Below are 9,474 nucleotides of genomic sequence, written 5' to 3'. Positions count from 1 at the left end.
TACCTTGTCCAGTCGGAAGAGCTCCACTCAAATTATTATATGAGAGATCTAGGGACTTCAGATGAGGAAGTGCAAATAATGACGCGGGGAAAGATCCACTGAATTGGTTCTTACGCAATTTCAAGTTCCTGATGCTTTTAAAGGCTGTGATGCATGGAAGTAGCATAATGTTTACAGGTAGCACAAACTCAAGTATAAACATGGAATCTCTTTTCAAATAGTTAACTAGTTTTTTTACCTGTAACTGGGAGATTTCCACTGAGGTTATTATAGCTGAGATCTAACACTTCAAGTAAAATTGGTCCAGAGGATGAACTGATTGGAATATGCCCACCGAAGTTATTTATGGAGAGATCTAGGATCTTTAGATGAGGAAGTGAGAATAATGATTCCGGTAGGCTTCCGTTGAAGTTACTCCAGGACATATTCAATATTCGCAAGTTCCTAAGATTTTTAACAGCTGCAAAATGTGGAGGGACATATGAGAATGAACCTCTACCTTACTACTAATACCATAAGCAGTAAAATTTTGTACCTGCGTCCGGAAGACCTCCGGTCATTCTGTTACCACTGAGAGTTAAGACTTCCAGTGAGACAATTTCTCCTATAAATTCCGGGAAACCCACTTCCCACATAGTGTCACTGAGGTTGAGATAACGAAGCTTGGCTAGTCCAACAAACCCTGCAGGTGTTTTTGTTTGTGCATATATGAGAATAAGAAGCGACTACACACACAAAGTGTTATAAGAGAATTTGGAGCACGTGCGTACCTTCCGAGCTTAGTGAACACTGATAGTTGTAAGATAGATCTAGGCACTGAAGCTCATGGAATGCAGAAAACACTGTAAAGTTTAAATACCAACGATCGTCTACATCCATCGTGAAATATACAGAGGAAAGGTCGAGGTGAGACACTCGCTGTGTTATATTGTTGCATTTCACACGCTCCCACGAGCAGCAGTCATCACCATCCTTCCCCCATGAATCAAGCGCAATCGGGGAATGCGCTCTTATCAGAGAAGACCGGATGTCCAGCAGAGCAGCTCTCTCCTCCACGAAGCAGCCAGAGGACAAGGTAAGCATGGAGTGCAACAAGAGAAACAGCGTCAAAGACAATGATCCCCATGGCAACCAGCTACCCATATCTGATAATAAGTTTTTTCCTCTCCTGTCTGTGCTCATATAAACTAGCGTTGGGCTGTAGTGGATAGACCTTGAGAGAAGAATGGTGAGCAGTCTTAACACTCTGCTGCAGATTCCTAACTTGGTAGTATCAATTACTGCTAGGGATATGCAATGCAAGCCCAACTTGGCGGCGCACATGGTGAGTTTACTTGGACCAAGACTTCAGACTTTGAAAATATATTGTCATGCACTGACAGGTGGATGGCGAATTAGTCACAGACGTCTAGACTTTTGCGGTTCCGCACACACAAAAGGAAAAGATGACTCGACTTTTGCAGTTCTGACAACACCAGATCGAAATTCCAGAAACGACATCAGCAAGATGTGCTTGGAAATAGCAGCCGAGAAGAGACTGGTCGAGCATGAATACGACTTACACGAGCAGTGCTCCGTATGGCAGCTCGGCGCCATTTCGACACCGCGGCCATGGCCCAGCCGAAACCCTTGCGCCGTCGTCCACATCACGCCAGAGCCGCCACCTAGCCTCCCGCGGCCGCAGCCGGCGTCCCGGGCGGGGACTGAGGAAGGCGTGCGAGGACTAGGCCCTGGGCAAAGATGTGTGCTCGGTGCTCTTCCCGGATTTCGTCACTTGCAGGTGCGTCCGGTCGCCGCCGTCGGCGACGACGGCCGGGAGGGACCCTCGCTCGCCGGGTCAGTAACAGGGCCGGCTAACTCACCTCCCCGGGCCTGCTATGGCAAATCGTAGTTGTTGGGCTGCTTCCGCCACTAGGACCCCGCCTTCTGACTTTTGCTGAGCTGTAGCGCTGCCTCGGCCCATATAACTGATACAACCCTTTGCTTTTTCCCCCTTTTTTCTTCTATACCTTCCTATAATCAATATACTACCTCCGTTCCCGTGAATAAGGCGTATTTAGTTTTGTTAAGACAATACTTTTACCAAAAATTACTCGATTAATATATTTGATTTATGTGATACAAAATCACTATCATAACAAAGTACTTTTAAATACGAATCTAGTGACACACAATTCTATATCATACTCTCTCCATTCCATATTATAGTACGTATAGATCTTTTTTTGAAAAGTCAAACTTTGATAAATTTTATAGAGAAAACTGTTTATATGTACAATGTCAAGTATATAAAATAGAGAAAAGTATGTTTTTGGTCCCTCAAGTTCTCTAAAAGTATATACTTGGTCCCATAAGATTTTTTTTTTGGTATATATTTGGTCCTGCAAGTCTCAAAACCGGATAAGTTTGGTCCAAAACCAGATTTTGAGCACGTTGATTGGGGTTTGACCGGGTTTGGCCACGTTGACCAGATTTGACTGATGAACAATAAATTCAAGAAAAATAGGAAACAAATTCAAAAAATCTGAAATTTTGTGACAACCAATATGCTTGTCAGAATCAACATGCTTTTAAATTTACTGGTCATCATTCAAACCTGGTCAACGTGGTCAAACCCAGTCAATGTGCTTAAAATCTAGTTTTGGACCAAACTTATCTGGTTTTGAGACTTGAAGGACCCAATGTATACCAAAAAACCTTAAGGGACCAAGTCTATACTTTTGGGGAACTTGAGAGACCAAAAACATACTTTTCTCTATAAAATATGAAACTACATCTTATGATAAATCTAATGATATATGTTTGGCATTATAGATGTAAATGTTTTTATTCAAAAACTTGGTCAAAGCTTGTGAGGTTTGACTTTTTTTTTAAATCTATATGCATTACATTATGAAACGAAGGGAGTATAACCTTGTATTTATAGAGTAATTATTAGTCAAATGCATGTCTTAAGGAAACAAAATATACTTTACTTTTAAGAATGGAGGGAGTATATAACATGCCCAAAGGAAATTGTTTTTGAACTGATTGTGTCTGATATCCGAAGCAATCAAACTTGTTGTGTTGGAAAAAAAAAGAGATCACCAGATAAGAAAATTCCCAGACAACAGTTTAAGAAAATTAAGCAACAAAAAACTACAGTTTGGTACAGATCATGTAAAGTTGTTGCTCCATAGATCTAGAAGTTTAAGTTCAAGTCCTGTGAGATTACAAATCTGTGGATGGATTCTGCCGATTCTATGGTTGCACTATTCAATTACCAAATGAGGCAAATCAGGCTGATACCACCAAACACATATTGAGTTCGTCGGACGATTTCATTATCGTGCAAATCAAAGACCATTAAAAATCTAGTCAGTCCAAAAAGAGCACGAGGCATCACAAGCTTCAAATTGGTTATCATACAGGTGTAATGGGCTAGATTTATCATCCCACCAAAAATCACACCACCAGCTTTGTTGTTTAATAGCTTCAGAAGCCTTTTTGTAGAGTCTTCTGCACATAAGCATATAAGCCCGGGAGGTTCTGAGAGTATAGCCCCCAGCTCTGGTTACCCTGCACTGTCACATCTGTACCAGCGATTTTAAGCTGAGATACCATGTGGCCAGCATCTAGTTTATCACTCCGTAAATATTTCGATTTCATAAGGCAGTTCAGAAACCACGTCTGAATCATAGGCTTCTGAGTTCTGATGAAGATATGCTGTTTCCGTACCTGATTCTGTGAATAAAGGATGACAGGTAATGCCCCATTTCCAGAGTAAAATGAAACTTCAGAGAGCGATCCACCTTCCCTGTTATCTGCTTAACTGTGGAATGCTCACATCTCTTCAAAGGGAAGCGACACTACTGGTGAATGGACATTTGCTTCAGGGAGTCTTTGCCTTACCTTGCAACATTCACAGAAGAATATCTGTTGAGCATGTAGCCTCGGCGCCCTGGCAAACCGCTCTAAACATCTCATGAGTGCTGATACATTGGAATTTACGCCAACTATGTTTCTCTCAATTGGGTACATGCAGCTTTGGGTTTGCAACACAAGGACAATTGCTATATTCAGAATCCAAAATTTGTGGATGAGAACCCACAATTTGTGCAGGTTACATCTGATCTCAGGATACCAGAAAACACCCGGTGTGCAATGCAACACTCTCCATGGCCTTCTATTATGAACAAAATTAGAAATCAAGGTTATTATGAACCGAGAACACTAACCGAATATTTTGTAAAGACAAATCGCACTCCTGTATAAAAAATGGCTTCCAAAATGGTCATAGGAGATAGCACACATGTTGTGAAAGAAGTCAAATAATGCTAGTTTTCTGGGGCACGTAATGAACATAGATACTTGCAGTGACTTGGTGAACTACCAGTGCAAGTAAAAATATGGTTGTGTACAATTCTTGATCTAGAACATGTGCTTACAGTTATTATTAGTGTTTCTTGTAAAAGCTATACTAGTACTTTGCAGAGGGGTTTCAGCACAAGGGACAATTAAACTTCTTGTTATTATTGTTTCTTGTAAAAACTACACCACCCTATATAATTCCCTGCAGATAAAAGACTCAGCATGAACCTTCAGCATTTGGTGTATATGTAAAGGGCATGCGTGTTAACTAGCAGACAGTTCTGAATTTGTGCAAGAAGTGCAAGGATGCTCTTTACCGATAATTTTCCCTAGTGCTAACCTGTACTAAGCAAGTACACTATGATACATACTCCATAAGACAAATTACAATTAGATTCTACAAACACTTGGAAAATAAGAAAATCATGTGTACAAAATATAACCAAACAAAATCCATTGTTTATTGTTAATATTACATACCCAGAATGAAATTTCGGGAAGTTCTTGGGTGTATACGTACACATAAAGTACATTTGTGACTAACGATTTTTCCTCAGGACCGACTACAGCTTGAACATTACAGACGTCCCGTACGGATGGAATAATGAAAAAGCAACAGTGGCCCAAAATGCCAAAATAAACCCGGCAGCCATGACCATGTATAGGATTGGGTCACCAAACATCTCACACACATCTTCCTCCGCTATGGGGTCTAGGCTGGGAGTGCACATGTTCCCCTGCGTAATCTGGTGAAGGTTGGTGTTGGCTAGGTAGCTCTCCATGCCGAATGAGCCAAGCTGACCAGAGTTCGGTATGCATCCTGACAAGTTGTTGTATGCCACAGAGAACACCCCCAATGAACATAACCGCACTAGCTGCCAAGGTATTGGTCCACTCAGCTCATTGTGTGAGAGGTCCAAGCTTTCAATCTCCTCCATGCCGCCAAAGGTCTCTGGGATCGGGCCAACAAAGAAATTGTATGACAAGTTAAGGGATTTGATATGGCTCATGTTTCCTAACTCCCAAGGAATTTCTCCATGCAGCATATTCGCAGATAGGTCGATGCCGGACATTGAAACAAAGAAACTTCGACCATATGTGTACATATTCCCTTTGGTAGTAAAGCTAAAACCTCTCAAGCCATAAGGATTGTCATATGGCTTAAGTGAGTACGGTAAACTCGTTAATACTACCTGGAAAATTTGATCGCCCCTGTCACCTTTGAAAAAGAAATTACCAATACATGAGGGTAATGAACCTGAAAGCTTGTTATGAGACAAGTCAATTATCCTCAAGTGCAAGAGTTCACACAAGTTTGGAGTGACCTGCCCTTCAAACTTATTTCCGCCCAAGGAAAGCAGCCTAATGTTATCAAGATAACATATCCAATGGAGGTTGCCTGCAAACTGATTGTTTCTGATATCCAAGGCAATCAGACTTGATATGTTGAAGAAGGGATAGGAAATATGGCTAGATAAGGAATTCCCAGACAGGTTAAGAAAATGGAGCAACATGCAGCTACAGTTCGGTACCGACCCTGTAAGATTGTTGCTCGATATATCTAAAAGTTCAAGTCTGGTAAAGCTGCAAATTTGTGGATGAATTTTGCCAGTTATATGATTGCAAGCAAGATTCAGGACTTTCAAGGAAGACATATTCCATAATGACATATCAAGTTTGCCAGATAACTCGTTGTCATGCAAATCAATAACCATTAAAGTCCCTCCTGACAGATCACGAGGCACCGTCCCTTCGAATTTGTTACCATCCAGGTACAGTTCCGACGTAATGGACAGGTTATTCATTCCACCGAAAATCAGACCACCAAGCTTATTGTTTGAGACCTTTAAGCTCACTAGCATGGGATAATTAGTGAACACACAAGCTGGAACTTCCCCAGAAAAATTGTTGTTTGATAGGTCTAAAAACGTCATGAAGTTGATCCCGCACAATGAAGTTGGTATGTGCCCAAAGAAGTTGTTACTAGAAACATCCAGAATCAGCAACCTTGGAAACATTAAACTGATGTTGACTGGCAGCTGTCCTGTGACATGGTTCATGTGTAAGTTGATAACCTGGAGAAAAGACTGGGTGTGCCATATTGGGTCTAGCGATCCAGTTAGCGAGTTATTTCCAAGATATAGTTCCTGTAGTGTTGCTTCCTTTGTAAACAACCAATTCGGCATGCTAACTGACAAGTTATTATTGGACAAATCAAGCACCTCTAAATGACGCTGTGTGTCTAAAAAATGTGGTTCCGCAATAATGCTCTTGTCAAGGTCACAACCAGAGAGCAATAACTGTTTCAGTTGGAAAGGGGGTGTCCATCCAGGAATATTGACATGGACAACTAGGTTAGCATTGCCTGAAAGGTCTATCTCTTCTAGTTTTATGAGGTCTCCAAGCCAAATGAAAGAAAATCTACCACTCAATTTGTTTTGGGACAATCGAAGACTCTTAAGTGACAGTGAAAGATTCGGAGATTGATTTATAGGAATTGGTCCGCTGAAGAAGTTTGATGAGAGATCCAACAGTTCAATATGTGGTAGAGAAAACAATAATGATGGAATGTTTCCAATGAATTGATTGGAACTCAAAGACAATTCTCGCAGGTTCTGGAGATTTTGAAATGCTAATGTTGGAATGTTTCCGCTGAATTGGTTGGAACTCAAATACAACTGCCGTAGGTTCCGGAGATTTTCAAATGCTGCGAATAAAGGAAAATCACGCAACAATTAGAAAGAGTGGCAACCTTTTTAAACCATATAAGCGGGAATGTTCATTATTTACCTTGTTCAGTCGGAAGAGGTCCACTCATGTTATTACCATCGAGATGTAAGGCTTCAAGTGGAACTTGTTCCAAAGAAAACTTAATAGGAAAACCTCCCTCAAAATGATTGTATGAGAGATCTAGGAACTTCAGATGAGGAAGTTCAAGTATTGACACAGGGAGAGATCCACTGAATAGATTGCTACCCATATTCAAGTTCCTGATGTTCTTAAAAGCTGTGATGCATGCAAGAAGTATAATTATTACAGGTACCACATGAACAGAAAGTATGAAACATGAAGTCATGAAGTAAGAAATTCCTGTTTGTTTACCTGTAATCGGGATAATTCCAGTGAGGTGATTATCGCTGAGATCTAATACTTCCAGGGAAATTGGTCGTGATGACGAACTAAGTGGAATATGCCCATCGAAGATATTCTCTGAGAGATCTAGGATTTTTAGGTGAGGAAGTGCAAATAGAGATGCCGGGAGGTTTCCGTGGAGTCTATTCATAGACATACTCAATTGTCGCAAGTTTCTAAGATTATTGAAAGCTGCAAAGGAATAGGGATGCAAGAAGGTTAAGGATATATATGAAATGTCAATCTTGACCTCAGTACTTACTATAAGAACAGTAAGTACCTGCATCTTGAAAACCTCCAGTAATGTTGTTGTTGTTGAGAGCTAAGACTTCCAGTGAAACACATGCCCCGATAAATTCCAGGGAACCCCCTCCAAGCGAAGTGAGACTGAGGTCAAGGTATCGAAGCCTGGGTAGTCCAATCAATCCTGCAGTTGTTTTTGTTACAGCTACAAGAATAAGAAATGACCACACATATGTATTGTTCTCAGAGAGAGTTTGTAATCCAAACGTACCCTCAAAGCTTAGCGAACAGGGAAAATTGAGTGATAGATCTAGGGACTGAAGCTCGTGGAATGCAGAAAACACCGACAAGTTTAAATACCAACGATCACCTACATCTGATGCATATACTGAGGAAAGGTCAAGATGAGTCACTCGTTGGGTGGTATTGTTGCATGTCACAGTCTTCCACGAGCAGCATTCATCATCATCGTGCCCCCATAAATCAGGTGAAACCAGGGAGTGTGCTCTCCTCAGTGAAGACCGGATGTCCATCAGGACAGCCCTCTCCTCCACGGAGCAGGCAGAGGACAAGTGAACCATGGACTGTAATAACAGAAATGTGACCAGAGACAATGATCCCCATGGCAAGCTTCTAGTAGTACCCATATCTGATAATGTGCTTTCCCTTCCTGACTGCGTACATATATACACACACTTAGGCTGGGCTGTAGTGGCAGAGGGAAAGATGGTGAGTGATTTGAACATTGTGCCGACATGTAGTTTTTATCCGCTAAGATTGACTAGGAGTGCAACCTGGCACTCACAGTCAGTTTACTTGGACCAAGACTTCACCCATCAATCATCATCAACAGATTCTCCACCAAAAGATAATCATCATCCACAGAAAATCTTGTCGAAAATGTATTTCAAAGCATTCTTGAGATACCTCAAAACAGGCTTTCGGTCTGCTTTACAAATAAATCCCAAACGGCATACAAGGTGGTGAGGAAATCCTCTTACAAATGACTGCATATGGTTTCTCTATGAAATCGTAGGGGGGCTCCTCTTTTGCTAAAAAAAAAAGCCAAATGACTGCATATATACACTTAGGTTGGACTGCAGTGGCTAGACTAAGGGACGAAAGATGGTGACTGATTTTAAGGTTGTGCCGACATGCAGTTTTCGTCCGCTATGTTTGACTAGGAGTGCAACCCGGCACACAGAGTCAGTTTACTTGGACCAATACTTCACCCATCAATCATCATCCATGGATTCCCTGCAAAAAAAAATTGAATAAATAAATAAGGGACGAAATAAACAAGGGTACAAGTTGTCCGGCTTTGGAGTTAAGGGACCAAATCTAAACTCCGGCAAGAATTAAGGGACGAAAAGTATATTTTTCTCATAAATAATTCATTCACGGAAAATCTTGTCGAAATTTCTTCGATAGCATTCGCCAGTTGGATGGCCAAAATTAGTCAGAGAGAGCATTTGGTGCAGACATAGTATATTCAAGTTATAACAACACCATATGAGGATTAAGATAGTCAGGCACACACATGATTCTTGAGATGACTATCAGGCTCAGGAAATGGCTGTATATAATTAGGAAGTTAGACTACCAAATTCACAAACCGAATCGAAGATTCAGAAGAAATCGAGGATGCACCTTGAAATAGCAACCGAAAGGAGATAGATCAAGGAACACATGACCACAGCCCATGCGAGCGCTCCTCCGCAGTAGCGGCTCGGCGCTCATTCGACTGGC

At 41.3% G+C, this 9,474-nt stretch overlaps 1 protein-coding gene and 1 pseudogene across 2 annotated transcripts; both read right to left on the bottom strand.

Moving 5' to 3' along the window:
• Window positions 1–3,353: 3,353 nt before the first annotated feature.
• On the bottom strand, window positions 3,354–4,609 carry LOC125527675 (annotated as a pseudogene).
• Window positions 4,610–4,802: 193 nt separating this feature from the next.
• Window positions 4,803–8,364, bottom strand: LOC125527674 (receptor-like protein 45). 2 transcript variants are annotated; one of them, XM_048692188.1, is made up of 5 exons: window positions 7,997–8,364; window positions 7,763–7,909; window positions 7,453–7,674; window positions 7,141–7,356; window positions 4,803–7,057 (listed from the first exon to the last, which is right to left on the bottom strand). In XM_048692188.1, exons 1-5 carry the CDS (start codon window positions 8,304–8,306, stop codon window positions 4,914–4,916), a joined length of 3,039 nt encoding a protein of 1,012 aa, XP_048548145.1. In that variant the 5' UTR covers window positions 8,307–8,364; the 3' UTR covers window positions 4,803–4,913. The 2 variants fall into 2 exon arrangements, with proteins under 2 accessions (XP_048548145.1, XP_048548146.1); XM_048692189.1 differs by having other exon boundaries at window positions 8,220–8,349.
• Window positions 8,365–9,474: the final 1,110 nt, after the last annotated feature.

The sequence above is a fragment of the Triticum urartu genome, unplaced genomic scaffold, assembly GCF_003073215.2.
Source record: "Triticum urartu cultivar G1812 unplaced genomic scaffold, Tu2.1 TuUngrouped_contig_4332, whole genome shotgun sequence".
In the NCBI taxonomy this organism is placed as follows: domain Eukaryota; kingdom Viridiplantae; phylum Streptophyta; class Magnoliopsida; order Poales; family Poaceae; genus Triticum; species Triticum urartu.
The sequence above is the reverse complement of the archived record's forward strand: the minus strand, read 5'-3'. Positions and strand labels throughout refer to the sequence as shown.

Excerpts from the sequence above, each read along its gene's own strand:
- LOC125527674 (XM_048692188.1), bottom strand. The coding sequence starts at position 8,306 with ATGGTTCACTTGTCCTCTGCCTGCTCCGTGGAGGAGAGGGCTGTCCTG. Across the intron at positions 7,910-7,996 it reads CTGTTCGCTAAGCTTTGAGG|GATTGATTGGACTACCCAGG; the intron begins GTACGTTTGGAT and ends AAACAACTGCAG. Across the intron at positions 7,675-7,762 it reads TGGAGGTTTTCAAGATGCAG|CTTTCAATAATCTTAGAAAC; the intron begins GTACTTACTGTT and ends ATTCCTTTGCAG.